Source organism: Cenococcum geophilum (genome assembly GCF_001692895.1).
Source record: "Cenococcum geophilum 1.58 unplaced genomic scaffold K441scaffold_31, whole genome shotgun sequence".
In the NCBI taxonomy this organism is placed as follows: domain Eukaryota; kingdom Fungi; phylum Ascomycota; class Dothideomycetes; order Gloniales; family Gloniaceae; genus Cenococcum; species Cenococcum geophilum.
This window is the reverse complement of record NW_027137589.1, coordinates 817,966-844,337: the sequence shown is the minus strand read 5'-3', so window position 1 is coordinate 844,337 and position 26,372 is coordinate 817,966. Positions and strand designations below refer to the sequence as shown.

Below are 26,372 nucleotides of genomic sequence, written 5' to 3'. Positions count from 1 at the left end.
GATAGCCCGAGCTCTACGTTCGACCTGCTATCACAAGACAACCGATAGACGAGCTCTGTGCTCGGCCACTATCGTTATCGCCGCTAGTACCGTACTACTACCCGAACAGACATCTGCCGCTACGCTTGCAGTTAATCCAATTTGACAATTGCTGCTCTGCCTGTAGTACCACTATCAACTTCTGCTGCTCTGCCTACAGCTTAACCTTAATTCGACCACTACTGCTCCTGCCTGCAGTACTACAACAGACCTCTGCTACTCTTGCCTGCAGCATTCCAACTGACCCTCGCTGCTCTGCCTGCAGCATCTCATCAACTACTGCTGCCCTACCTACAGCAATAACTACAACTGTATACAAGGTAGGCAAGTACTGGAGAATAACGCCTGAGGGCAGGCTTTTTCAAAGGGGGGGGGTGATGTGACGGCGCTGGAGCGCGTCACCTAGTTAGGGGTTCGCTTAAGACTTGGCGTGTGTATATAGACGTGGCCTTACCACCTTCTCTTGCTCCTTAGCTTAATATCTTCGTAATACAGCATTCGTTCGCTTGATCTTGCAAGCATTCGTTCAAGTCTCTGTCGAGACATTTGTTCGATGGTTCGAGCCGTCACACTAGCTAAGTGTAATAGTAAGCACTACTAATGTATTTAAAATACTATATATAAGGCCATAATAGGCGTCAATATACTATAAATTAGAGAGTCTATAGACTAGATTTCAATCGAATTAATTTTATTATAGTTAAGTAATTGTACAAAAACGTGTGTTGGTGTTGGTGAGGTGTCCCACTAACTAGGGTGTCCCACTAACTGGTAGAACACGTTATACGGAGGACGGAGCAGAAAGAGATTTCCCCTTCCTTTTTGGGACTAGCGGTTTTCTCCCCATAAGGTGCCCATAAGGTTGCTGAGGTTTTGGGCCTCTTTGGGGGCCTTTGGCGGGTCTAGGGGCATAGACTGCCTGAAACCTCGTTACTCAGGCGACAGAGCCCCCATAACTTTAGCGACCTTATGGGGGTTTGCCACTAGTCCCAAAAAGGAAGTGGAAATCTCTTTTTGCTCCGTCCTCCGTACTGGTATGATTATATAATCATCACGTGACTGTGGTAATAATTGATTTCCAACAGATAGAGCCCTTATGGTCGGGTGTAGCAATACTCGTGTAGGTGTGCATTTGCGGAGATATTCCCACTGATTGTGTTGAATGACATGCTGGATGCAAGGAATGAAATGCGAAAATCACCAACCTCTCAGGCCCGTGCACCTTCTCCTGTCCACGTCTTTACCGGGCTTAACTGCCTATACACGTGATTTCATGTGTCTATCCCTTCCAACGGTGAAGTCCTACGATAGTTGGACCGTGCGCGAACACCCCAAATCATGAAAATTAAAGTGTTAAAATACAACACCTGTAATACATTCAAGATCGTCCTAAGTACACTGGTGGGGGTAGGACTACGGAGTGCTCTGCGAGGCGCTATAAGAACCAGATCGGTGCTGCTGCCTCTACTTGACGTGTAGATTGCCCCTACGGCACGCCCACGACTGCGCCCGGCCCGCGCTGGGTAGTGCAGCCAGTGTTTTGCTCGAATGCTGAGAGCTCCCGCTGAGTAGGGTTATTAATGCGGTTCGTAGAGCCACCTGGGCGACCGCGACGACGCTTTACAATTGCAAGCTCTTGGGGGCAAATGCGAAGTGTTAATTCAAGTGTGGGCGCGTGGTGTTGTTTTCACGATTTGGGTGTAAACAAGTCAAACACACGTGATATTCTAACTTGAAGTGGAAGGATTTAAATTTGGTTGGGTAGGGGGTGTATGCATATCAATTGGGGGGTGTACGCGTATCATTTAGGGGGTGTATGATTATTGTTGACTTAGAACTAGAAGCGCTGTCCAGTTGCTTTTGCAGCCATCTATGCACTTCAGTTTACCCAATCCCGTCGTACTTGAGTAATCAGCGGCTAAAATTACTCTAAGTTGACATTATTAAGCTCGCCGCCCGAGTTGATTTATCAGAACTGGAGCTTGAAATATCTCGGAACCCAAGTTACCCGAATAAAAACGACTCTTGGTTGGTGAAAATCCTGCCTTGTTACATAACCCTAAGGCGCTCATTCGTTAAATATATTTGGTCACGGCAAATAATGTAGAGGATGATTATTATGCCACGTCAAGTCCATTATATTCTTGGTAATCATTCTTGAAATGAGAATAGTAGTCAATTTGATGACGACTATATCTATCTCGTCCTTCCATGCAGCTCTAAAATCCTAGGCTATTTCTATTTGCATAAAACACATTCAGCCCTAAATAAATATGCCGACCTCAACATCTACTTCTCCCTCTGTACCAAATTCTCTTGAAGCTGTGAAGGATGTCATAGATTCCAGGACAGGAGAATTCAAGAGGCCGGACACTCAGTTTCGTGGCTTCATTTCCTCCAAGCCTGGGTCAGAGTTCCCGCCAGAAAAAGGACGCTATCATCTATATGTATCCTACGCTTGTCCCTGGGGTTCGACTTCTCCAACCTTTAGATAAACTAGGCAGAACTAATGTAGTTCTAGCTCATAGAACGCTTATTGCATGGCATTTAAAGGGACTGCAAGATATTGTGGGTTTCACGTCTGTACACTGGCATATGGAATTGGGTGGAAAAGGTTTGTCTGATTGAAACTGGATACAATTCTCTGGATTTGGTTCGGCATTTCTAACCTATTGGCATAGGTTGGCGGTTCGCAACTCCGGACGAGAAGCTCAACGGGATCAATACTATTCCCGACCCTATTAATGGTGCTGAAGCTATCCACGATCTATACTTGCGAGCTCGGGATAGTTACCAGGGTCGCTTCTCGGTCCCTGTTCTTTGGGACATCAAGACTAACACGATCGTAAGCAACGAATCGAGCGAGATTATTCGCATGTTTGCCACAGAATTTGATGTACTATTGGATGAGGATCATAAGTCGATTAAACTGGTGCCGGAAGATCTGGCTCCTGCTATAGACAAACTTAATCAATGGGTTTATGTAAGACGAACCGCTATATTGTAGACTGCACTGATACTTATTTCTGTCTCCCGAAGGACGATATAAACAATGGAGTCTAGTAAGTTATTATTAGGCTTTTATGGCGAAGTCAGCGGCTAATATTTAGGACCCTAGCAAATGCGGTGTAGCAACGTAAGTTTGGTTGCATATATTCAGGAAAAGTGAGGTGCTAATACATCCATACAGTACGCAAGAAGCATACGAAAAGAACGTAAACAAGCTTTTCCGATCTCTCGATCGTGTGGAGCGGATCCTGAAGGATTCAGAAGGGCCATATCTGTTTGGAAATCGATTTACGGAGGCAGACCTCCGTCTGTTTCCTACAATCGTGAGGTTTGACCCGGTTTATGTTTCAGTAGGTCATACTACTTTCAATTACCTAAAAATATACTGATTGAGTAATAGCTATTCAAGACAAATATCAGAGACATCAGATCTGGGTATCCCACAATTCACAAGTGGCTCCGTCACCTCTACTGGGACTTGCCAGCATTTCACGAAACGACGAATTTTGAGCACATAAAGTCTCATTATTTTGCTAGTATAAATTTCATTAATCCAACAGTGCGTAAAGACGTGATTACTCCACCTGTAGGAATGCTAAATATTAAAATAGGGAATTATTCCAGTTGGCCCTGTGCCGAATATTCTGCAGAAAGAAGAGTCTGTCATTACAACAGGATAGTTGCTAGTCTAACGATCCATATCTTAAGAGATTCGTTTGTCAATACCATAACCCCTTTCACATCAATCATGTATGACGCTCTCAGTCCTGTTCGCTAGCCTATTGTCGATCCAGATCGGGTTTTCTTACCACCGTCTTACTACTGTCTTTGATGCCTAGTACCCTAGGTCTCACCACCCGTTTTCTATTACCTATTTTGTCTCAGTTGTCTATGGAATTTAACTCAGTTGCCTGGACCTACCTCATGTATAAATAGCTTCTTTTCTTCGTAGTTTGAATAGACAGAGTCCTCATTCTTTTCTTACAATCGGTGCACGGACTACCGATCCACACCTATCCCCAGCCTGGCAACCATCCGGCTATGCCTTGTCTGGCTTTTGGAGGACCTGAGTGGAGTTCCAGAGGATGGGTAGTGCCAAGGTTGGTCATTGGCTGATATATGTACCAAGAGAAAGTGCCCTTAAGGGTATTGCTACGTTTGTGAAGCTGAATGCATTGACTTGTGTCTTCATCTCAAAGGATTTGATCTGGTGATCCCAAGGCCTGTTCAAGAGTCAAGAGTTCCACGCTGAGAAATAGGAAGCATTTTATCGTCGAATTACAGCAATGGAACGCTGTGCTGACTGGAGGTGCTACGACGATTTGAGAACTTTGGTAGAGCTGTTGTGTCTAGGAACAGAGCATTGGTTTCGAGACCTGACGGCCAACTGGTGTTTTCAAAGAGAGTGAATCGCTGCAACCGGGATGTGCCGAAGACCTGCGTTGACTTTCCAGGGTAAGTCTAATAGGAAGAATAAAGTAGTATCTGAGATGTGCTTTGGGCTCACTCTCACCATTTGATGTCACATATATCGGCATCATGCAAACGTCCATTCATAATAATTTCGACTTTGCAGATTCCGGCCGTCTCGCATTCGCCCTTGCGATCTGCTTCTCCGTCATCCCCAGCACCAGCCCCTGGTAGCGCTCTCTTTCAGCCTGCGTAACCGTATAAGGTCTAAGCGGATCTCTCAGCACCACGGTCTTCTCAGCTGCAGCTGGTGCCTAATTCGCCTTGTGTCTTTTGTTTTCCTCAGCAGTGCTCTCCTTAGCAGTGCCATCCTCAGTAGCGCCAACTTCGAGTACTTCTTGCTTCTTGCGCGATCGAAGTTTCTTGCGGCATTTCTTGAGAAAGCCGGATAGCGTGCCCATTGTCGCACTAGATCTAGCATAGTGCAAAATCGTTCATCGAATGCCATTCCTTCCAAATCGCCATCCCACTCGTCATCGCTATCCGGAAAATTTAACGTAGCGGGAGGAGTGATGCCTTGAATAAGGAGAGCTTGCTTCGCGATAAGAAATACGGTAGTTAAGTTCATCCTTTGGCAATTGCTCAGGTAGAAAACGAATCTGGGACTTATTTATCGTCTATGGTCGCAGTTCTATCAATTTGACATGTGCAACAAGGTCCGGCGTAGAAACGACCTAAAGAGGGCGGCATCGGAATATGCATGTGTATTCTTATATTGTGGGTGGATGATAGGCTCTGCGAGCTCAGAAAGCGCTTTGCACGTCAGAGAGACATTTAACAAGTCCCGCTTTCTTTCTATTCGAAAAAAGATCTCAATGATTAACTCGGATGGTAGATCGGAGAATTCGGCTTCAAGTGCGGGGCACTTTGCTTGAGCAAAAGGACTAAAGACTCCATTTCCCAGGTCGAGTACCACCTGATGAAACTGTAGATTTGTGGCGTAGAATTTCCAGGTGGAGACAACCAATACACGTGACACTATCCACTTGACTTTGTAATTGGTCAATTGGTCATGGTTATTATATATCTCAGTGAGGGGGTTTTTCACGATAATAATGAAGCTTATGTTTTATTCTTCATACACACCCCCTTTTTAGAAAATACCGCTCCTCGGTTAGGGTATAGTTTGGTGGTGAAGGCCCCTTTTACGACCTCAAAACAACACACGGACGAGAAAGGGTATCTACCTATACCATATACCCACATTCTCACCTCCCTCCCGCTCGGCCAGGATGCTCCAAACCTCCTTAACAAATCCCCTCATCAACTCCCCATTCCTCCCATCACCCGGTGGGAACACCTGGCTCGCATACATGGCCGCCACTCCCCTCTCCCTGTTCACAAACCACATCAGCCCAAAACTTCCACCCCACGTTAGCGTCCCATTCGTCCTTCCCAAACCCATCGCATCTTCCACCACCAGCACACCCCCCAGCCCATGATTCACCCTCAACCCCCTCGTCAACGCCCCAGTCATCGTCTCATACACATTCCTGCACGCCTTCAGCCCCCCGAGCGCAGCACTCCCCTCGGCAAACTGCGTCGCGAACAGCAGCCCCACCATCTCGCGCCCCAGCACCCGCGGCTCCTCCCGCAGCAAGTCCGCCAGCAGCGCCATATAGTCCTCGACGCTCGCATACAGCCCGCCGCCGCCGCCCTCCTCCGCCGCCTCATCATTCGCCGCAAACGGCACCAGCGAGCCGTCCGGCGCGCGCGCCACCACCTGCACCAGCGCACCGCTGACGTCCGCGCGCTCCGCGGGGCGGAAGGTGGTGCGGCGCATGTCCAGCGGCGCGAAGATGTGCTGCTGCATGTACGCGCCGAGGCTCCGTCCCGTGGCGCGGGATATCAGGATGCCCGCCCAGTCGAGCCCGCCGCCGTACGCCATGCCCTCGCCGGGCTCGAACAGCAGCGGGGTGCTGAAGGCGGCGAGGACGCGGCCGGAGACGGCGAGGGAGGGCTCGCCGCGCGCCTGGCGCCAGGCTTTTAGGCGGCCCTCGAGGTCGTAGCCGACGCCGCTGCTGTGCGTGAGCAGCATGCGCAGCGTGATGCCGTTGCGGGGTTGGGTGTAGTGGAAGGGCGTGCTGGAGGCATCTGGGCCGGTATTGAGCGTGATTATGGGCTGCGAGGCGAGTTCGGGGAGGTGCTTGGTTATGAGAGAGGGGTCGTCGAGGGAGAGGATGCCGCGTGAGACGCATTGGAGTGCGGCAATTGAGGTGACGAGTTTGGTGCATGAGGCGAGGCGGAAGATGTTGCTGGGGCTGATGGTAGGGGCGGAGGGGTCGAGTGATGTGTGCCCGGAGGATTTGGTGTAGAGTGAGTTGCCTGTGAAGTATGAGCTCGGGATCTGAGGTTGGTGGAGAGTATTGGATTACCATTTCTGTCGATGGCAGCGAGGACAACGCCGGGAATGCCTTTGGAGCCTCTAGTAGTGGCTTCTTCCACGATTGAGTCGAAGCTTGCCATATCGATCGTGCTAAATCTTTCCAGGTTCAATTGAGTCGCAACGCTAAATCGAACGCTAAAAGAATGAGATTTAGTCGGTAATAGGACTTAAATAAAGCGAATTCGGCCGCGGATATGTCATTATTTTCAGCACGGTGATACAACCTTGCGCACAGCCTCACGCGAATACGAAGCAATAGACCAATAGTATATTCGACAAAATGAAATGCCTACGACAGTCCCACCATCTTAAGATGTCAGCTGTTCATGAATATTTGCAATGCCAAGTTTAGTGCTCAGTTTACCCCATCTGCTTAGAGTAGGTAGGGCCTAAGAGCCACGCGTATCAAACCTGAATAAGTGCCATGCATCTTGCTTATTGTTGTCACACGGGTCCAGGAATTCACGAGGATGTGAGGGATGATAATGCAAAGGTGTCTTGTAACCTGAAAAGTTGAAGTGAGCATTATGTGGCGGTGAGCATCCGCCCTTTTCCGCAATCAGACGAACCGATAGTTCTATGTAGATCAGTAGCATCGGGTTCCCAATCAATTCCAATTCTTATACCTGCATCGTTGTCCATTTCTGCAGAGCTGAGCAAGCTAGAAGACGCGTAAACACCTCGCGTGTCTCAGTTTAAGACATCTTACGCAGAATGGTCAGCAGTGGCCTAGTTGTATGGATCGAGATGCACCTTTAATTTGAAAATTGTTCTTTTCCCAGAGCTTCTACACCAGCTGGAGCGCAAGAAACAGCGACATGTTAAGAAATGAGTAAAAAAGATTGTTTTATATATCACAGTATGCGCTCATCGGACAATCGCTATACGTACAAAAGAAACGACCAAGTCCTGTCCTGTCCAGTTAATGCTGTTCAAAAAGCCCCCTTCCAACCCAATCCCCAGGTGGAAGTTCAGCGCCAAACGCCAGAGCCAAAAAAAAGCAGCCCGCAAAGGGCTTGGAGGTATTTGACAACGTAGAAGAACAAAACTATTAGTTTTAATGTAAAAGTTTGTCGCTAGCCCTGCTTAAAATGCCCGCTGCTTTTTGGACCTGGGCTTGCGCACCGGGCCAGTCGCGCGCATCAAGAGCGTCACGGACCGCAGGGAAGAAAGCTGCATCGTAGCCGGAACCTGAAGCATCAGGACCGAAGATGATGTGTTTGTACTGCTCACGGCCGGGAATCTGATAGCAACTAGTTAGCACAGGAAAGAGCCTATTGTTTGAAGAGGGAAAAAAACTTACGCCGTGTGGCCCCTTATCTTTTTTCCCCTGCGGTAAATCTAGCAGATGCGTTTCGAAGTTGCTCATCCGCGCATTATGACTAACACGGTGGACGGCTAATGCATTGCTTTCAAAGCCCCCCGACCCATATACCTGTCCATACCAATAATCCTCCCAGCCCTGGAATTCCCTCGAGTTCTTATCCAACAAATCCGCAGCCTCTCTCAATGGCCGAACATCAAGATCAGAGTCCCCCTTTTCGCGAGCATATTTGTCTAGGTCATCAATATAACCTTTCACAGCATCGGCGTAGTCTTTCAAGTTGAAAGGTAGGATTGGCTCTTGTGCAAGTTCGAGGATCAAAAGAATCCATATTTGAGCAAGAGTGGTATGATATGCAAATCCCGGATCGCCGTATTGTGCCATCCACTCGAAGGTTTCATAGCAGCTATGATAGGGAAACCCAGGACCTTGGAAACCGAAGTCGATGCTTGAGGCGCCAGCCATGTCTTGGAAGGCAACATAGTCGCTTCCGGCACCCAAGCCTCCGAGCTGGCTATGCTTTTCGTCCCAAAGAGCGCGGAGAGTCTTATTTTTCACAGGATCAGCAACACGGTCAAGGACGCGGAGCCAAGCATGCTTGAACATCGGTGAGCCATCAGCATAGAGCTCGTCGCCTGAGACACCAACATCGACGTTGATATACGCCAATGCATTGTCGCGGAGGTCATCCATATGCTCTTCGACGTACTCGGTAGAGCCGATCAAGTTGTACTCTTCCGCATCCCATGAGGCGAATACGATTGAGCGTAGAGGTCTCCAGCCATTACTGCGGAGTTGTCCTAGAATATTGACGACTTCAAGCATAACAGCAGTGCCACTTCCTGGATCTGCAGCACCAAAGCACCATGAATCACGATGATTCCCGACAATGATCTTTTTGGCCGTAGTTTCTACGCCTTCGAAGACTCCAATGGCATTGTAGATATCTTGCTTCTCTACCTCGTCCTGGAAGTTCATCAGATTGACAAGTGGCGAGGTCTTGTCACCAGACCACCACTCCGCAACATCTGGCACACCTCCTACCCACTCTTCGGGAAGCTTTTCTCCATGTCCTTTCAGAGCTTGTAGGAGTTTTTGCGCATCTCTCCAGGCCAAGGGAAGACTAGGAATATTGACGAGAGCCGGGTTTTTGTCCTTGCTTTTCCTGTCAGCTTGAGGAGTGCTTGGGTATCCAGGTGTTAAGACATCTCCAGCGATCCAGCTAGTAAGTGCCACGGAGCCTCTCTGAACGCCATCGCTCGGCATCCATCTTCCATTGGGCCATGGTGCTCCCTTGATGAAGCCGTCCTCTTGCGGATCGGAATAGATCAGACATCCTGCAGCCCCGGCCATTTCTGCATTTTTAACTTTCACGGCTCTATCACTCTGCGTGCCATAGTACCGCACTAGAACAATTGCTCCAGTAACATCGACGCGACTATCCGCCAGCCTCTTAAAATCATCCTTGGATCCGTAGTTCGCGTAGATTAGCGGCCCCGTCACATTTCCTGATTTCGAGAGGCCGTGAAACACAGGAGTTTGTTTCTGGGAAGGCGTCGGATGCTCATATGCCGCATCCTCTTCCAGCCTTGCCTCCCAAATGAGACTAGGAGGATCAACAATGGCAACACGGCGTCCGCCTTCCTTGGGGTAGTTTAGATAGACCTCATAGCTACTCTTGTCAGCGCAGCCCTCCCAATTCGAGGTAAGGGCCTTATCCACTTACGACTCCAGCGAAACCGCGTCCATCTGCGCCGCCTTGAACTTCCCCTGAATCCACTTGGCGAGGTACAGGCTGCCCTCGGAGCCGGCCATATGGTCGTACGACGTGACATGCCTCAGACTATCCACAATCCTATTCACATCCACGCCGCCCTGCGCATAGCTCCTCACCCACTCCGGATTAAACGGCTGCCCGAACCCACCATTCCCCCCCGGCAAGACCTGCGACACAAACAGCAAATAAATCAGCGACACGACAACGAACAAGCCAACCAGCCGCGCAACGATGGACCAGCCGGGGCGATAGTGGTCAGGCACGCGCGGGATCCTCGCCGTCACGCACGCGAGCCGCGGGAGCGAGAAGCTGAGCCGGGGGAACTGGAAGCTGGACAGGGTGGTCGTGAGGCTGGACAGGCGCTTCGACAGGCGCGAGCGCACGCGGGCCCTTCTGGCGGCGTCGTCGTCCGCGGCCTCCGCGTCCAGCATCTCCATCTGCTCCATCTCGCGCCGCAGCGCCGGGCCGTCTTCGTCTTCGTCTTCGTCGCCGCCCGTCACCTCGGGCAGCTCCAGCTCGTCGCTGTCCATGCTCGACCGCACCGACTGCACCGACGGCGGCTGGTAGTAGCCATTGCGCCGCCGCGACGAGCTCCCCGCCCCGCTGTTGCTGCTGCTGCTGCCGTAGCCCAGCAGGCCCTGCCGCTCGGCATCGTCGCTGATTTCTTCGGGCCCCAGGCGGGACTGCTGCGAGGTGGGGCGGGACGAGGTGGCCTCCTCGTACGTCGGGATGGCAAGGTGGTCGTGGACGTCGTAGAGGTGCTTCTCGTCGACCATTGGAGCCTAGGGGGTTTGGGGGATGCCAGGTCCCGGTGTGCGGATTCGCGGAGAAATTGCGAGGGTGGAAGGGGGCGGTGCTGGTGGTTTAGGGATTAGGGATTTTTTTGGTGCAGGGCTACCGTATGCCCATGTTCATCGTGATACGAAGAAAACAAGATGCCCTGTCTTTCAGATTAAGAACAGGGTCATCGAAGGGAGGGAATGGGGAATAGATACGGAGAAAGATGCTGTGGTTATGAAGTGAGCTGTGGCTTTGGTGGAGCTGACGGGGTCTTACACACCATGTCTGGGAGCTGGGGTCCGAGCGTTTCGAGTTTCCCCCGGCCAAAGCGCGATCCGCTTAATTGTTACTGTACCACAACATTATACGACCAACCCAAGACTTTACAACTGAATACGCAGAGCAGCCCCGACACATTTTCTCAGTGAATTTTTTACTATTCATCGTTCCATGGAATCCTCTTCGACTTTTGATACACGGCTTGAAGCCCATGGGTTGGCAACAAATTAAACCATCCAAGCCTCACAGCTTCGTTGATTGCTCCGACATAACCCTGCATCTGATGCTAACAAAATCGAATATATACACTTACAGAAGACGCCATCTCTCAAGTTGCTAATACATATCCCAGGCCTCCAGTCCAAACCGTCTCCCCAACCGTCCAATCTACATATTCCTCCCACCCGTCACACTCAGCGTCTGGCCACTGACATAGCTGAACAGCGGACTCGCAACCGCCAGCACCGCACTCGCCGCCTCGGTCGCCGAGCCAGGCCTCCGGAGCGGGATATCGAGATGCTGGTCCCCCCCGCCAGGCCCGGCAGCCTTCTGGGCCTGCGGTATACCCAAAGCAACCCTGTCGCCATCAGGCGTGGTGACGAAGGCACCAGCCTCCTTGGCCTGCGTCAGGCGCGTCAGGATGTGGCCGAAGGCGACCGTGTTGGCGCGCACGCCGAACTGCGGGCCCCACTCCTTCGCGATGGTCTTGGTGAGCCCGACGACGCCCGCCTTGGCCTGCGCGTAGTTGGCCTGCCCCGCGTTGCCGTGCAGCCCGGACGTCGACGAGATGTTGATGATGTTGCGCGGCGAGCCGTCTTTGACGCGGAAGTAGGGCGCTGCGGCCCGGACCAGCTTGAACGGCGCCGTGCTGTGCAGCGCGAGGATCGTGTTCCATTGCTTGTCTGTCATCTGGAGAGAGGCCGGGACTGTCAGCTCTGCTCGTAGGCGGGTTGGAAGAGTTCTGTCTTGGGGGACTCTGGGGATGTGTGGAAGTGGGAAATGTTGCATACCTTGTGGATCACGCCGTCCCATGTGTAACCGGCATTGTTAACAATAATATGAATCTTGCCGTTTCCGAACTCTGCTGCCTTCTTGACCAATTCCTCAATATACTTGTCGTCGAGCATATCGCCTGCTACAGCTATGGCGCTGCCGCCGGATTCGTTGATCTTCTGTGCTGTATCCTCTGCCTTCTCTAAAATAAAATAAAAATAGCCATGAACATCAACACCGCTCTAATTGAGCTGTTCCTACAAGCAATTAAAGATTAAGCAACTTACTTCCATCAATATCAGAAACGACAACTTTCGCCCCCTCATTCGCAAATAGCCTCGCAGTTTCAGCACCAATGCCTTGCCCGGATCCAGTAATAATAGCTACCTGCCCCGCAAGCATGCCCTTGGGGTAGTTCAGGTGGTTCGCAATTTGGTCGATGCGTTTAGAATAAGCCATTATGAGATGTGTAGAAGCTCAATCAATTGAATTTGAGAACAAACCGATATGAACAGAGGTTTCAAAGAAGCTGTGAATAGGACAGCAAAAGGTAGGGGCGGATGATCAGGCCCGGAAGAAGAGGCCATCCGTGCTTGTGCCGAGGTTCATCCAACGCAAAGCTCGCGACTTGGAGCTTGCGGTGGTACGAGCGCCGAAGCGCATCCAACGTGGGACATTTCGGCATTAGTTCTATGTTCAATTCGTGACTTCCTCGGAATCTCTAGATTGAGAATCCGTGTGCTGCACTATGGGGAAGCTGTCCAACCGAATCTCCCGGCCGGCTACTTGTGATTCGCCCAATTCATCGGCACGGATGCTTAGAGAGGTACTTGGAAGCTTGTTGTATATGTATTCTAAATTTCAATTGCGTTACAAAAACACCTGATAATGCCTGTTTGGATATCAAATCCACCATGTAAATGCTTCAAATACAAACAAACTCCGAATGATGCTATAGTTCCCAGGCGCCCAAACATGCAAGTACGAAAAGGAAAAAAAAAGTGGCTGACCTGCAGCATGTGTATGTCGGCATGAGCGAGTATTGCTCATAACATTACCACTTCCGCCATTTGTACATCTTTAAAAGGATGTCTCTAAGCTTTCGACCTTGCTCGTTTTCCTCTTCCACACTCCTTCCGACTCAGCGGTTCGTCAGGCATGACCCATCCTCTCAGTCTCTTCGCCTCTCTCTTCTCGGAGAGATTGGGCTTGGGGATCCAGCTATCACGCTCAAGGCAGTTCTGCCTGGTCAGCGCGGCTGGGCCTCCAACGTCCATTCTCCAGCTACCCATTCCAGGGAGCGGCGACTCCTTGGCAAGCATGTGGAGGTACCACAACGCAAGACCAGCAGTCATTTGGAGCTCATTAGTCTCGGGGTCGAGACTGTGAGTGGAGAGGCGAATGGGGGCTGAGACCTCAAGGTAGCCAAAGATAGGAACACCGTTGTTGGCGTTGACGGTTGTGGTGTCTGGAGTCGCAGCCGAAGAAGGGCCACCGCATCGGACACAGAGAAGTTCAATCTCTGTCATGATGAACCCATACCGGCATCCGTGTTCACGCATGATGCGGTGGAGTTGGGCGAGCCCTTGGAGGTAGTGGACCTGCTTGTTTGGAGCCTCGGTGCGCATTCCGGTGTTCCATTGATCGTATGCCTTGACAAGGCCAACAACGCGACCGCGCCCATCACCGAGGATCGTCTTCTCATAATCGGACTGATAGTTCGAGATGAACTCGGGTTGTTGGCGAGAACCTGGCTGTGGCTTGCATGCNCGCATCATCATGTGAGAGTTGCCCTGGGCAACCTTGAGAGCAGCGTTAACCTTGGCGGCATAGTAGTCGCGGCAGATGTCATGCAAAGCGGCCTCGGTCTCGGGCATCATGTTGGGGCGTGTCGGGTTGGGGAGTGCCGGGGAGGGAACGGGGATTTGCAGGAGTGGGAGCAGGCCAGGGATAGCGCTGATGGTTGAGATGTTGAAGTCGGTCCAGCTACGGAGATTACGTACGTCCCACCAGAAATGAGTGTTGATTCCACGACCGACGCTTGTAATGCGACGCACAAGAGCCGGAGAAGGATTGGGTCCGGTCAGGTACTCAAGGAGAGTGGTAGTCGACGGAGGTTGAGGGAAAGTCTCATATTGAAGCTCAGCTGCAAGAGGATATTGCACAGCTTGCACGGCTGGGGCTGAGGCGAACTCAGAGATCTGGTAGTCTTGTGTAATGGTTGATGGCATGTGGGACACTTCTTGGACTTGGGACTGGAACGACGAGGGAAGAGCAGTGACAAGGTTCAGTGCTGGAGGAGTAGCAGAGGAGGCAGTCACATAACTGGGAAGCTGGCGGTAGGTCGGATACCCGAAGCGACCAATAACAGACTCGTCGATGCTTGAAGCAGAGCCGGAACGAGAGTGGGAGCGGACTGCATTTGCTGAATGAGAGCGAGGATGGGAAATGGAAGGACGCCGTGACTCAGTAGGCGTGAACGTAATAGGGGAGTTGAGAGCTGAGTGAAAGGCTATGTCGTATGGAGAGGCTGCCGAGACTGGGGAGACTAGAGCGCTGTGATTTGGGGGACTCGTGGCACGGCGGATCATGGAGTTTGGTCGAGAATATGGGTTGAAGGCAGTTGAAGCGTACCCAATGCTGGTGTTCGACGTCGTCCGGCGATGTCTGACTGGGCCACCAACGGGTTCCATAACCTGGTCTTGCGGCCTGACCTTTGGCAAAAGGAGAGGGCCATGCTGTCTGACGGGAGACCTTGGAGGAGAGGTGGAGGCAGTGATGACAGAGTCAGGCGAAGAGTCTTGGGAGAAATAAGTGCCATCGGAGGAATTCCGGCTCTGAACACTATCCGGGAGATAGGCAAAGGTCGCCGATGGCGGCGTAGTTTGTCGGTGATACATGGACAGAGACCTTGTTGACGGACTGAAGGAAAGATAAGAAAATGGTATGAGAGAAGGACATCCAATGACTTACACGGAGGTAAAGATTGGGGGATGGGAGGGATTATGGAATATTGATTAGAGTGGAGGCCGGCTCCTACTACGATCTAACAGGAAGGAAATGGAAACAAAAGAGACTCGTTGTCTCGTAAGGCAGGCTCAGACAACTGAATGACAGGAACTGAGGAACTGGTTATGCGGCGAAGTGAGGTGTACTTATCCTCTGGGAAATGAGGGCTTGCTGGCCATAGAATCAGAGTATACTAGGTTGGAGAGGACTAGCGCCAGAGCAGGATGAAACAACAAAACAAAAGACCGGAAGAACGACCGCAGGGCTACATGCGGCATCACGACAGATCGGAGACCATGGTTGAATCCCCAGACGGTGATTGAAACATCAGTACTAACCCTTCTGGACAGGGACCTGACCAGGGCATAATCTAACTGGCAATGAAACGAATGCTATTCTTGAGTTTCTGCCCTGTCGCCCGGGGCCCAACGGCGACCGACGTTGAAGATGAGTGGCTGGAGGGGAGGAGGGTTTGGAGGGTAGCAGTGGACAGTCCCAACGGGTAGGCGAGGCGCTCATGCAGGCGGCTGGCAAGATGAAACTTGGTGTAGTGACGCCGAATATTTCTGGTCGGTGTCACAGAGTCTTCTGGGGCTATTCTAGGCCTGAGGTGGCCAGCAGAGCGGTAGTTTCATGGTTGGCTGCGGGACACGCAGCGATTCAGCGACTCAGCGGAGTTGAGGATATTTTGGCGCCTGCTTGTGTCCGCCTGTGATTGGGCGTGCGAACCGACCCTCCCGCGTCCGTGGGGCGGTCAAGGCTGTGGACCACCGACTGCCAGGTTTGCTGCACAGTGCACGACGGGCTGCCGAGAGAACTGAAGAGTCATCAGTCTGTATAGCCGGCCATTGGCCATCGCCCGCATTCGTTTCGAAAACAGCTGCAAGACCCGCAGACCGACAGAGGTGACTCATGGGACGTTCACGACTATAACACGTAAATGCGAAGAGTGTCCCGCAGACAATAACGGCGCGCATCTCGACGCGTTTGTCTTTGCGACTTTGGGGGTTGCCGGCCTCGCCCACATCGCGCATCTCCCTCCATTTCGCCTCCATTTCATCGCAGGCAGCAAAATCCCTCAGTCTCACCGTGCTTCACTTCATGCGCTCTCCTCGATGGACCCGATCGTCTATTATGCGATTCCCGCTGTAACATGGATTTCGATGCTGCCGGTTGCTTCCGCTATTGGTCTCCCCACGATCTGGCACTCGGCGGTTATCATCTGACGTTGCACCTGTTGAATGCTCCGTGGAGCCTCATCATGCCTTGCATAATGCGTTAGCGCCCATGCCGTTTCAAACATTAAATGTGCCAAAATTATCCCCATCGGGCACTAAAAATTGCCCTTAATTTCTCAGAGCGTGGAAAAAGGCCCCAAAATGCCTCAAAATGCCCCAAACCCCCCCGAAACGGTTTATCATGACCTCGAACGCTTCATCGTCCAGATCCTAATACTCCCTCCAGTACGCGCCCGGGAACTATTGTTTCCCCCATCGCGGTCTTTGCTGATGTCCTTTACCGCTGATGCAAATGATGCTCCACTCGGTCCTCCCACCATCGCTTCCAATCTACCACTCTTCTCTGCCTGCGCGCATCCTCAGCCGCAAATACCATGGCGTGACTTCGGAATGCTTCCTCCAAATCGCATCCTAGGTACTTTCTTTGCGCCTCCGCTGCTGCCATCCCCTGGCTATTGACCGCATCCACTGCCATGATGAACTGCCGTGCTAATCCCTCATCTCCCCCACCGTGCCCACCCCCTGTTTGTTGAGGGTGGTGGGCCTTGGTGTACCCGGTGCTGAAGTCGTGTACCTTAATCGTCGTGCTATCATATTCAATTTCTCCTTTTGTCCCGTATATCCTGCCGCGCCGCTCACAGATTTTCTCCGTAAACGCCACCATGTGGAACTGTGCTGTCTTGGCTCCTCGTCCTTTCAAGGTGCCCTTACCCTCCTGGCCTTCAGGCAAAGGGTCATCTTCCCACGTGATGGTCACGCATTGGTCGTCGCAAACATCATTGTCAGATTCCCACACGCATCTGCCGAACCAAGGCCGACTCTCGACTTCAGAGACGGGCGTGTCTTTCGTATAGTCCTCTCGTAGGTTGTCGAGGAGCTTCTCCTTTGCGGCCTCCATGCCGTCTTTCGCCAGGCAATCCTCAATCTCTGGATTTACAATTTTAACCGGCCATCCGGTATTGCCATACTGCAATTGCTTTTCTAGGTAAATCTTCTTGGCGCTGTAAATACAGTCTTTCTCTATCGGACAAGACAGACAGTTGGTAGCATCTCCGGCCGCTTCGGGCTTCCTCTCCTTCTTAAAGAACTTCCTAGATCCCGTAGAAGTAAGGAAAGACGGCAGGTGAGGTGGATTAGTGCTAGATGCTGGTGGCGAACATAGAAGCCACATGATGAAATCGATGTCATGGCATGACTTTGTCAGAAGTGAAGGCGCCGTGACAGACTCCTTACGCCAATTTCCTCTGAAACCTCATCAACTGCAGCTCAAACAAATTGAAGCCTCATATCACACCCATCGAGATCCTAGGAGAGGAAACCAACGTACCTGACATAGCTATGCGAAAAGTGCCACCACCCCACCGGCTCCACATGCTCGATGCTCAGCACATCGCCCACAACCTCCTTCTCCAGCAGCAACTCCCTCAGCAGCATATTATGCGGCGAATACCGCAACACATGGCAAATCCCAAACACCGACCCCTTGCCCTTCTCCGTACCCACCACCTCTCCTTCGTTCCGCTCTCCCTCTCCCCCCTCCTTCCACATCCCACCCCCACCCCCAACCCCACCCAACGCCCTCCAAATCCTCACACACCCCTCCAACGACGTCGCCAACGGCTTCTCGCACAGCACATGCAGCCCAAACCGCGCAATCCCACAAAGCACCTCCACATGCATCTCATCCAACACACACACCACCACCGCATCGACCCCGCTCTCCACCCTCTCCCCCGCCCGCTCCCGCTCCCGCCGCGCCGCCTCGTACTCGACCCACTGCGCCCAGCCCTCGAACTGCTCCGCAGGCGCAGGATCGCGCCCACCCCAGATGAAGCGGCGGCCGAATTCAGCGCGCTTGAACGGGACGGGCTCGGCGACGGCGGCGATGCGCGCGTTGGTGGCGCGCTGGGCGGCGGCGGCGTAGGCGGAGCCGCGGGAGCCGGCGCCGATGATGAGGACGCGGGGCGGCGTTGCGGAGGGGAGGCTGGAGCTGGCGTTGCTTGTGCTGGGGGTGGGGATGGGAGGGGCGGGGNGGGGCGCTGGCGGGGAGGCGGGGGACGGCCGCTTGAAGATGTTGCGCATTGTGGGTGTGGAAGTGGGTGGGTTGGCAGCAGTTGGGTTGGTGGGAGGTGGATTGGACTTGGGAATGCGGGGTGTGGATTAGGTTGGGAGGGTTGGTGGTGGAGGGGTGAGAGCTTTGTAGTTGAGGTTGCCTGGAGAGCTCTCTGTCTCCGCCTTCGTGTGCCAATTGACTGAGCAATGCGGGGGAGGAGGCTATGCAACTATGTGCTGTAACATCACGATAAGACTTCATGTAGCATTTTGGTTTGATTGGTCAAAGTTTTGTTTGAAAGCTGTGTACAGGAAACTATACATGTGGGTGGCCCCACTACCGGTGGTGGTGGGGTTTCTATGTGCCTGAGGCCAACCAGACAGGCTTGAAAACCTGTTCACCACGCCCAAAGGGAAATAAAAAATCCAATATTGACACGTAGAACTGAAATCGGGGCTCCTGTAAAGGAAGTCTCCAACGTCTAAGCGTGATAACCCGTTATTGCATGAAACCGCGAATCGCTCCAAACGAACCCTTTTCTGATCAGAGTAAACGCCGAGACGTCAGTGCCAAAACATTCAGGAAAGATGGAGATTTCTCTACATATCGTCTTCAACCCGTCTATCCAATTCGTAAAAGAGCAGGTAAACCTCTTTTTGCATAGTAAGAACATCACTAGTTCTACTCTCTTTTATTTTATCATCGCTAATTCGCCACCATCGATTGTCTCGTCTCTTCGGTTTACGCTTAAAACGTGAGACATCCGTTATCGAGGAAGCCCTTGATTTTACTAACTTGGCAGTTCGTGACCTTGATGATGTCGGTGATGCTGGAGGCTGTACAGTAGCGTCATCGCGAGGAGCAGATGTTGGTGGAAGACCTCGAGAAGAATCCCCCGAAGCTCTAGATGATAAGGACGAAGAAGATGGAGAGAACATATCCGGCGAGGATAGTGTAGAAGTGGCTGGCGACTGTCGCTCATTGGTGCTTCCTAGATTCGAGGTTGAGATTCTCGGGCTTTGAGCTACCGAGGGATTCGGGCTTCCTTGTATACTGTATGCTCCTTCTGCGCCAAAGGAGTGAGGTGTGGAGTACGGTGTAGCAGCGACTTGCCGACGGAATGATTCGTAGTGGCCACTATTATGACCGCCTTTGTGCGTGACTACGCCAAGTAATCTATATTTCCTTTGGTCAAGGATACTGCCAAGAGGTAGTGTTTCCGGGAAAGCCACCTTGGCCATATTCTTTGTAGAGAGTGTGGCAGCGGAAAATATGGACCGGGACAGGTGTATGGCAAGGATTTTAGGAAATGAAGATATGTACATATGCCGGGCTATTCGCCGTCGGGGGGCCAGTTTGACATCTGGAAGCTGTACATCTGGAGGTGGTTTCTCAGGGTCTTCGCTCAACGACTTTCTTATTTTTGCGATTTCCGATTTTAATTGCTGCCTTGCCTCCTCCGTCTTGGCTTTGGAAAGGTCATGATCCTTGCTACGAAGGGCGTGCTCGAGGCGGCAGTATTCGCACTTAAAGTCGTCAATGTGTTCTACCTTCAACATTCCATCAAAGCAGCTGTTGAGGGACGTTGCGGGTTTTTGAGGAACGTTCAACGTCAATGTAACGAAGGTGGATACGGTGGGTTTGGGTTTAAAGCCGCAGGTTAGGCACTCAATTTGCGATTCAATCTTGCCTTCGAATGGAAAACCTTCTTCATCCTCACCTTCATCTCGACCATCATTTTCTGCTGCCTGTCCCTGTTTCTCGTCCCTAACTTCTGGAAGGGTTTGTTCCGCGAGGTTAGGTGTTTCGGGAACTTCCAACTTCTCGAAAGTTGTCTGCATGTTAGTAACGATGGCCTTGAGCCTTCGGGAATCTTGCCGTGCTTTCCGTCCGGCATGATACTCTTCACATAGCCTCTCTGTAACAATCTGGAGGAATTCCTGCGCATCTTGTTGCTGCCTGCTGATCCGCGTTCGAAACGCTTGTTCCAACATGCGAATAAAGGTATGCGGAGAAATTGTCTTCCTGTATATTGGCCTCTCATTGAGTTTATCCAATATCTCTTTCAGCGCAAGAGTTACCATGCCCTTCCGCAGGCCCTCCAGCTTCCATGGCTTGATGGCATTCTTCTCCTGAAGTATTTTTTCTGGGTCAACCTCGTAGACCTTTGGGCCGTCCAATTTCCGACGATGTGTCTCCCGTATCAAGTATAGGCGCAAGTCTCCCAATCCAGCCAACGCTTGCAGTATTGAGTTGATGAAGCAGTCGTTCGCCGAATTGCTGAGGCCGACGACGCCGTTCTTGCGCGAGTTGGACGACTCATTATCGAGAAAAAAGGTAGGCCCAAAGACGTATACTAAGGTAATGGCAGCAAGTGAAGCACCAGCAGCGTAGGTTGCGATTGTCAAAGGCTTTTCGGGCATAGCGGTGCTTGTGTCCCTCTTCTATCCCGCGAATCCGGTAGCGGAGGTTAGAAGGGTAGCCGTGTGCAGGATTGTTGCAGTAGATGGTCGGGTACAGAAGTTTGAGAAGATGAAAGAAGGGAAGGAACCATTGGCGACTCCAGGCCCATATCCATTGTCTGCAACCTTCCTGGGATACAATGCCTGGCCGTGGTCATGGTCGGCTGCCGTTGGTTTCTTACTATTCTGCTTAATAAAAAGCAAGCGAGGAAATTCCGGGAAGACCAGGATGCGCCAAGTGCTGCCCCGGCTGTGCCCTGTGTGCTCCGGGTGCTTTGGGACAAGAGCGATTTTTGACATCTCACGTCAACACCACGACAGCCCAATGGCAACATTCGCCCGCTCATCGTTGCTACCACAATGCACATCATGTGCGCGACGTTATACGAGACTTGGATTCGAAGGCTGGAGACCCCTTCAGCAGTCTCAACAGCAGATTCGCGGTAAGCAGAAACTGGCTAAGCCAGCAGACACAGTGACCGTCAAGCTGTTAAAGGATGTCAGGAGATTTGGGCGCAAAGGTAGAGTGCTTTCTACATATTTTAGCATTCTCCTCCTACTGTTACTTAGTATCTTCAAGGCTCCTACATTCCTATATCAGCTGGCCAAATGAGAAATCGATGGTTCCCCTCACGCATGGCAGAGTATGTCTCAGCAAGCGAACTGAAAGAATTGAAACAACAAAATGTAGACATAGAGCGGGACTTCACATTTGGGGTCGAGGCTCCGGCACAAGAAATAGTAGATAGGGTGGATGAGGAGCAGAGCAAGCCTTATATCAGGCCTATTGAGCTGGAATTCTTGAGCGTATGTTACAAACACCCAATTTTTGGTCTGGAAACTTGATTCACTAAACGGAAACCGTGTAGCCTGAGCGTTCTGCAGAACTCGTCTCCGTTTTCGTTCCACAAACAATTGAGTTCTTCCGCCAACCCATCGAACCTGAGACTAAAGAGGACTCCGAACAACATCTAGGCGCATCTGATGCGGCTGACATATTGAGGGCGGCAGCTAAATCTACACCCAAACCTGAATTGACAGGCATATACGGCTCCGTGTCAACTGCCGACGTTCTTACAAGTGTCAAGACCATTTTGGCGAACAATGACGAGGCAGCGCGTGTTATGCTATCCGAGAGCGATATTCGGTTTGTCGAAGGGCTTGCGAGCGAGGAAACAACGCGTGTGAAACATTTGGGCCGATTTGCGGTAGAGATCCAGGTCAAAGGCGCGAAGGCACCTATAAAGAGGACTGTCCGTGTTCGGGCATAACATTAGCAATTGTCTCGCATATCTGTTGGAAAAGGGGAGTATTGGTTAGGGCTTGGCGATAGGAATCGCTACATTCTCCACGATAGAAGGGGTCTTCGGTCACGAGAAAGGAATTCTCCGTGAAAATATCTCTCGGCCGGGCTTTGACCACTTGGGCTTCCCCATCTGCGGATTCCCCCCCGGAGGTGTATCTGTACTCTCATGTATGTCTAATTGCACTGTAGCTGTAAATGCCAACTGAGACGGATAAATGGAGACGCGGTTCAGCTCCTGCCCGTGTGACGAGCGTGTATGACCTTACACCGCTCTCGGAGCGCGTAATCCTCACCAAGACCACACGGTTGCTGGCAATTGGCTGCCCTGTGACAGTAGCTAGATACAAGGCGTGAGGCGGGCGGTAATTTCAGTCTAGAAGATGCTACGACCGGGCAGATTCGGAGAAGAGGAGTTTCTGGGCACAAGGGCAGCTTCGAAAATGCCGAGCAACAGTGGCGCGAGAGCCCCGCCAAAAAAACCACCTGGATGACTTCAGCGCGACACCCGTGAAATGACCTCTCTCCTCCTCCCTGCCACTTAAACCCCACGTCATCCCTAAGAGAATTCTCAATTGGCTTGGCCTTCACTTTCTGATTCGTTCTATATCGCTCAAAAGTAAGTGTGTCGACTGCAGGATTTTGCCCCTCGTTGCTTTTCTGGACAGCTCGATAAGGATTTCCACGTTCCCCGCGCTCCGTTTTCGCACTCAACATTTACTATCCTCATCCTCAAATACTTTGAACTTTCCCGAAAATTTCCCTCAAGCCTGCTCAGCTAACACCTCCGTCAACTAAATCCACTTCATCAACATGGGTGCCACCGATGTCCTTTCCCGCAAGTCTGGCGTCATTACCGGCGATGATGTCTTGAAGGTGCTTTTTGCTTCCCGAACTCCGTCCCCGTCCAGCCTGATACTTACTGCGTTTTTTAACAGCTTTTCAATTATGCTCAAGAGAAGAACTGTGCGTTCTCTAGCACCAATTGCCTCCAATTGTTGCAATACTTACCATTTCGCAGTCGCTATTCCCGCCATCAATGTCACGTCCAGCTCAACCGCAGTTGCAGCGCGTCAGTAACCCTGCGGAAACCTTTCTGTCTAAATGGAAAGCAACAGTTAATTACTAGTCGCTAACACCTACTACTCATTTAGTTGAGGCCGCGCGCGACAAGAAATCCCCAATCGTCCTTCAAACATCCCAGGTGCGTCGCCAGGTGGAGGCATACATGCGTCTCGCATAGAGGGACAACTCTGTATTCTATGATGGCAATCAACACCGAAGGGCTAAGAAAATATGTGCTAACGAATGTAAATTTTCAAGGGTGGAGCCGCATACGTATGAACCCCATTTTTCTTCCAGCTAAATTTGTACTAACTTCTTGCAGTTCGCAGGTACGCCTTGTTCGGGGATTGCTTCCTCGTCACCCCGAGATGTCTCGGAGCAGGATACTCTTATCGTATACTTGGTTGTTTGGACATGAAGATCGCAACTTACTCTCTCCGGCAACTACGGGCAATGGAGAAAGTTGCAACGGAGCATCTAACGCTGGGTCTCCACTCGGTCTAAACCGGCCGTTTAATGACTTTTTGACGTTCGGATTACTTGGATGCAGATAGTCAACCTCTGCCAAGTATACGATGGGGTTTGGTTATGCAGTGACACTGGACTGCTTCCATAATCTCACCTTACACGTTTGAATATTCCGCTCAAGCTAGCTAACATCTCTGCCCTATTTAGGCAAGGGAGTTGACAACAAGGATCAAACTGCTTCAATTGCTGGTGCTGTCGCAGCTGCTCACTACGTATGTCTCGTCCACTCAAACTGGTCCAGGGGTCAATCTGATAATGAAAAGATCCGCTCAATTGCGCCCACTTATGGCGTTCCGGTTGTACTTCACACAGGTTAGTGAGACACGTAGAAGCCAAGATTTTTGGAAACGAGAATTAATACACAGTAGATCATTGCGCGAAGAAGCTCCTGTCTGCAACCTCCTCGACTGCATACTCACGAGATAAGCAACTGACAATTACTCTAGGCCGTGGTTCGATGGCATGCTTGATGCCGATGAGAAATATTTCAAAGAGGTGAGTTGTCCGAACTACAAACCCCTACGGTGGGTTTTCAGAACTAACATTGTATAGCATGGCGAGCCCCTATTCTCATCCCACATGATTGATTTGTCTGTATGTATGATCTATGGAGCTAGGATAGGCGCAGAGAAAACTTTTAGCACCTGTCTCCAATGCCCCTTTTGGAGATCAAAATGGGTCTCGAGAAACGAGACTCTATGGACTAAACTACTCTTTGTGCCTCTCCGGTGCTCTTGCCGATCCTTCAGCTTCCCGTGCCTAATATTTGCATAGGAAGAGCCTGTCGATTGGAACATCAAGACCACTGCTGCTTGTAAGTGATCCGGTTGATACTATATGGGTTATTCTCACTATCTTTTTGCAGATCTCAAGCGCATGGCTCCTATGTAAGTCGGCAATATCCATATGGGGTATTATATTCGAGCTATTTCTGATGTCTATGCAAGGAAGCAATGGCTAGAGATGGAAATTGGGATTACTGGTGGCGAGGTTCGACTATACTCCTAGAGGGCTGTCCTGCAACCTCATTTGCTCGTTTGTATTCGCCACTAACTTGTTCTACAGGAAGACGGTGTCAATAATGAAGATGTCGACAACAATTCCCTCTACACTCAGCCCGGTATGTTACACCTAGATTAGAGAGGAGTGTTCCTTTTAATACTTGATTTGATATCAATTCCAATCTCTAATTCCGTATCTTTTACAGAGGATATCTACGAGATCTACAAGACCCTCTCTCCTATCAGCCCTTACTTCAGCATCGCTGCGGGTTTCGGAGTACGTACTGTCCCTATTCTAGCCACTGAATCTTTGTGGAACCGCAGAACCATGTCCTTTGATTCTAGGGCGTCTTGCCATACCCCTTAACCAGCCATATATCTTTACCTCTACTCCTATCAAGTTATTGAATTCTTGCGAGATGTCATTCATCACTAACGTTAACTCTCCATAGAACGTTCACGGTGTCTACAAGCCAGGAAACGTCAAGCTGCAACCAGTTCTGTTGAAAAAACATCAGGCTTATGTTAAGGAGAAGATTGGAGCTAAGGAGGAGAAGCCTGTCTTCCTCGTCTTCCACGGTGGTAGCGGTAGCTCCGTAGATGACTTCAGGGAGGCCATCTGTAAGTCACAAATGGTCATCCCAAAGGAGGTTGCTAATCCAAGTCAAAAGCGTACGGTGTAGTTAAGGTTAACTTGGATACCGATCTGCAATGGGCTTACCTCGCTGGCATTCGGTGCGTGTTCTCTTGTGACTCTCCTGATAATATGGTAAACTAACTTCCACTGCAGGGACTACGTTCTCAACAAGAAGGTCAGGACAGAAACCTAAGAATAAATGTTAGGCATATCTAAAATCTGTTTAGGAGTACTTGATGTCGCAAGTTGGCAACCCAGAGGGCGAGGACAAGCCGAACAAGTAAGCTGACTTTTTTCTCTCCGTCCACAACCCATCCCTGGAATTATTTGTTCGTAAGAACATTGATTATCCACTGTTCAAATTTAAAAGAGATATGCTAACAACTTCTAGAAAATACTATGGTGAGCCATTCTTCCTCAATGTCAAAGCCTTGCCATGGCAAGCAGCATAACGCCATATCTACCGTAAGCCAATTAATATCAAACAAAAACTAACAGTCTGGATACACTAGATCCTAGAGTGTGGGTCCGCGAGGGAGAGAAGACGATGAGCAAGCGTGTCGCCATTGCACTCGACGATTTCAACACCGCTGGTCAGCTATAGATGTCTAGGCTGCATCTAGGTGATGGTGGTGGGGTAGGGTGGGTACGAGAAGGGGTCGGAAGATCTGTCATAGTACAAGATGGTTGAACAAGGCTGCTTAGAAAACGGGAGAAATTGCACGTTTGGTTACCACAGTGGCCGCGATCAGGTTTCGATACCTGCGGAGGCGATTATTTCGCTCATGTTACTTCGCCCTGGCTCGTGGCTACTTCCGATACTGCAGATAGCCAAGCATGAGTGCTTTCAGCTCAACCCAATATGCTTTACTATAGAACTGTAGTATTCTGAATATGTATGCTACTGCGGCACTAGACATAAGTAGAAGGTGACGATGTAGAGCTCCAAGCTTTCCTCCACAGCGCCAGCAAGGCCAAAAGGCATCTTTTTCGATCGGGAGGACGGTTGAATGGCTGGG

At 50.9% G+C, this 26,372-nt stretch overlaps 10 protein-coding genes across 10 annotated transcripts; 3 read left to right on the top strand and 7 right to left on the bottom strand.

Moving 5' to 3' along the window:
- Positions 1 to 2,312: 2,312 nt before the first annotated feature.
- Positions 2,313 to 4,149, top strand: K441DRAFT_614311 (cell wall biogenesis protein/glutathione transferase; the record flags this gene model as incomplete). Its single annotated transcript, XM_067645673.1, has 8 exons — positions 2,313 to 2,508; positions 2,561 to 2,653; positions 2,721 to 3,022; positions 3,079 to 3,101; positions 3,158 to 3,175; positions 3,230 to 3,398; positions 3,449 to 3,607; positions 3,660 to 4,149. The coding sequence occupies 8 exons, from the start codon at positions 2,313 to 2,315 to the stop codon at positions 3,726 to 3,728; spliced, it is 1,029 nt and encodes a 342-aa protein (XP_067502148.1). The 3' UTR covers positions 3,729 to 4,149.
- Positions 4,150 to 5,533: 1,384 nt separating this feature from the next.
- On the bottom strand, positions 5,534 to 6,984 carry K441DRAFT_706589 (beta-lactamase/transpeptidase-like protein; the record flags this gene model as incomplete). The annotated part of the gene is made up of 2 exons (XM_067653674.1): positions 5,534 to 6,843; positions 6,894 to 6,984. 2 exons carry the CDS (start codon positions 6,982 to 6,984, stop codon positions 5,702 to 5,704), a joined length of 1,233 nt encoding a protein of 410 aa, XP_067502147.1. The 3' UTR covers positions 5,534 to 5,701.
- A 643-nt stretch (positions 6,985 to 7,627) lies between these two features.
- K441DRAFT_639645 (Zn-dependent exopeptidase) lies at positions 7,628 to 11,030 on the bottom strand. Its single transcript, XM_067646587.1, has 3 exons — positions 9,955 to 11,030; positions 8,208 to 9,900; positions 7,628 to 8,147 (listed from the first exon to the last, which is right to left on the bottom strand). Exons 1-3 carry the CDS (start codon positions 10,779 to 10,781, stop codon positions 7,962 to 7,964), a joined length of 2,706 nt encoding a protein of 901 aa, XP_067502146.1. The 5' UTR covers positions 10,782 to 11,030; the 3' UTR covers positions 7,628 to 7,961.
- Positions 11,031 to 11,302: 272 nt separating this feature from the next.
- Positions 11,303 to 12,609, bottom strand: K441DRAFT_662761 (3-oxoacyl-reductase). Its single transcript, XM_067649096.1, has 3 exons — positions 12,345 to 12,609; positions 12,075 to 12,259; positions 11,303 to 11,973 (listed from the first exon to the last, which is right to left on the bottom strand). The coding sequence occupies exons 1-3, from the start codon at positions 12,514 to 12,516 to the stop codon at positions 11,452 to 11,454; spliced, it is 879 nt and encodes a 292-aa protein (XP_067502145.1). The 5' UTR covers positions 12,517 to 12,609; the 3' UTR covers positions 11,303 to 11,451.
- A 273-nt stretch (positions 12,610 to 12,882) lies between these two features.
- On the bottom strand, positions 12,883 to 15,091 carry K441DRAFT_697692 (uncharacterized protein). The gene is made up of 2 exons (XM_067652998.1): positions 15,031 to 15,091; positions 12,883 to 14,979 (listed from the first exon to the last, which is right to left on the bottom strand). Exon 2 carries the CDS (start codon positions 14,955 to 14,957, stop codon positions 13,152 to 13,154), a length of 1,806 nt encoding a protein of 601 aa, XP_067502144.1. The 5' UTR covers positions 14,958 to 14,979; positions 15,031 to 15,091; the 3' UTR covers positions 12,883 to 13,151.
- A 643-nt stretch (positions 15,092 to 15,734) lies between these two features.
- Positions 15,735 to 16,121, bottom strand: K441DRAFT_678796 (uncharacterized protein; the record flags this gene model as incomplete). Its single annotated transcript, XM_067651189.1, has 1 exon — positions 15,735 to 16,121. The coding sequence occupies one exon, from the start codon at positions 16,119 to 16,121 to the stop codon at positions 15,735 to 15,737; it is 387 nt and encodes a 128-aa protein (XP_067502143.1).
- A 366-nt stretch (positions 16,122 to 16,487) lies between these two features.
- On the bottom strand, positions 16,488 to 18,612 carry K441DRAFT_176510 (NAD(P)-binding protein). The gene is made up of 2 exons (XM_067640350.1): positions 17,632 to 18,612; positions 16,488 to 17,548 (listed from the first exon to the last, which is right to left on the bottom strand). The coding sequence occupies exons 1-2, from the start codon at positions 18,384 to 18,386 to the stop codon at positions 16,582 to 16,584; spliced, it is 1,722 nt and encodes a 573-aa protein (XP_067502142.1). The 5' UTR covers positions 18,387 to 18,612; the 3' UTR covers positions 16,488 to 16,581.
- A 63-nt stretch (positions 18,613 to 18,675) lies between these two features.
- Positions 18,676 to 20,973, bottom strand: K441DRAFT_662758 (cysteine proteinase). The gene has a single exon (XM_067649095.1). The coding sequence runs from the start codon at positions 20,778 to 20,780 to the stop codon at positions 18,957 to 18,959; it is 1,824 nt and encodes a 607-aa protein (XP_067502141.1). The 5' UTR covers positions 20,781 to 20,973; the 3' UTR covers positions 18,676 to 18,956.
- A 123-nt stretch (positions 20,974 to 21,096) lies between these two features.
- On the top strand, positions 21,097 to 22,363 carry K441DRAFT_662757 (uncharacterized protein). Its single transcript, XM_067649094.1, has 3 exons — positions 21,097 to 21,340; positions 21,400 to 21,626; positions 21,689 to 22,363. The coding sequence occupies exons 1-3, from the start codon at positions 21,145 to 21,147 to the stop codon at positions 22,088 to 22,090; spliced, it is 825 nt and encodes a 274-aa protein (XP_067502140.1). The 5' UTR covers positions 21,097 to 21,144; the 3' UTR covers positions 22,091 to 22,363.
- A 337-nt stretch (positions 22,364 to 22,700) lies between these two features.
- K441DRAFT_662754 (fructose-bisphosphate aldolase, class II) lies at positions 22,701 to 26,117 on the top strand. The gene is made up of 22 exons (XM_067649093.1): positions 22,701 to 22,998; positions 23,061 to 23,088; positions 23,144 to 23,194; positions 23,277 to 23,326; positions 23,446 to 23,460; positions 23,510 to 23,516; positions 23,863 to 23,927; positions 23,979 to 24,027; positions 24,084 to 24,105; positions 24,162 to 24,210; positions 24,268 to 24,309; positions 24,490 to 24,529; positions 24,581 to 24,602; positions 24,663 to 24,705; positions 24,781 to 24,835; positions 24,923 to 24,993; positions 25,169 to 25,337; positions 25,388 to 25,451; positions 25,507 to 25,528; positions 25,581 to 25,633; positions 25,745 to 25,755; positions 25,866 to 26,117. Exons 1-22 carry the CDS (start codon positions 22,936 to 22,938, stop codon positions 25,955 to 25,957), a joined length of 1,083 nt encoding a protein of 360 aa, XP_067502139.1. The 5' UTR covers positions 22,701 to 22,935; the 3' UTR covers positions 25,958 to 26,117.
- Positions 26,118 to 26,372: the final 255 nt, after the last annotated feature.

Coding starts and splice junctions, on each gene's coding strand:
- K441DRAFT_662754 (XM_067649093.1), top strand. CDS start 22,936: ATGGGTGCCACCGATGTCCTTTCCCGCAAGTCTGGCGTCATTACCGGC. Junction 23,928..23,978: donor CTGTCGCAGCTGCTCACTAC/GTATGTCTCGTC, acceptor GATAATGAAAAG/ATCCGCTCAATTGCGCCCAC. Junction 24,310..24,489: donor CCCACATGATTGATTTGTCT/GTATGTATGATC, acceptor ATATTTGCATAG/GAAGAGCCTGTCGATTGGAA.
- K441DRAFT_662757 (XM_067649094.1), top strand. CDS start 21,145: ATGGCAACATTCGCCCGCTCATCGTTGCTACCACAATGCACATCATGT. Junction 21,341..21,399: donor CAGGAGATTTGGGCGCAAAG/GTAGAGTGCTTT, acceptor AGTATCTTCAAG/GCTCCTACATTCCTATATCA. Junction 21,627..21,688: donor TTGAGCTGGAATTCTTGAGC/GTATGTTACAAA, acceptor GAAACCGTGTAG/CCTGAGCGTTCTGCAGAACT.
- K441DRAFT_662761 (XM_067649096.1), bottom strand. CDS start 12,516: ATGGCTTATTCTAAACGCATCGACCAAATTGCGAACCACCTGAACTAC. Junction 12,260..12,344: donor CGTTTCTGATATTGATGGAA/GTAAGTTGCTTA, acceptor ATTTTATTTTAG/AGAAGGCAGAGGATACAGCA. Junction 11,974..12,074: donor GGGACGGCGTGATCCACAAG/GTATGCAACATT, acceptor GCCTCTCTCCAG/ATGACAGACAAGCAATGGAA.
- K441DRAFT_639645 (XM_067646587.1), bottom strand. CDS start 10,781: ATGGTCGACGAGAAGCACCTCTACGACGTCCACGACCACCTTGCCATC. Junction 9,901..9,954: donor GACGCGGTTTCGCTGGAGTC/GTAAGTGGATAA, acceptor TGACAAGAGTAG/CTATGAGGTCTATCTAAACT. Junction 8,148..8,207: donor AAGATAAGGGGCCACACGGC/GTAAGTTTTTTT, acceptor AGTTGCTATCAG/ATTCCCGGCCGTGAGCAGTA.
- K441DRAFT_662758 (XM_067649095.1), bottom strand. CDS start 20,780: ATGCCCGAAAAGCCTTTGACAATCGCAACCTACGCTGCTGGTGCTTCA.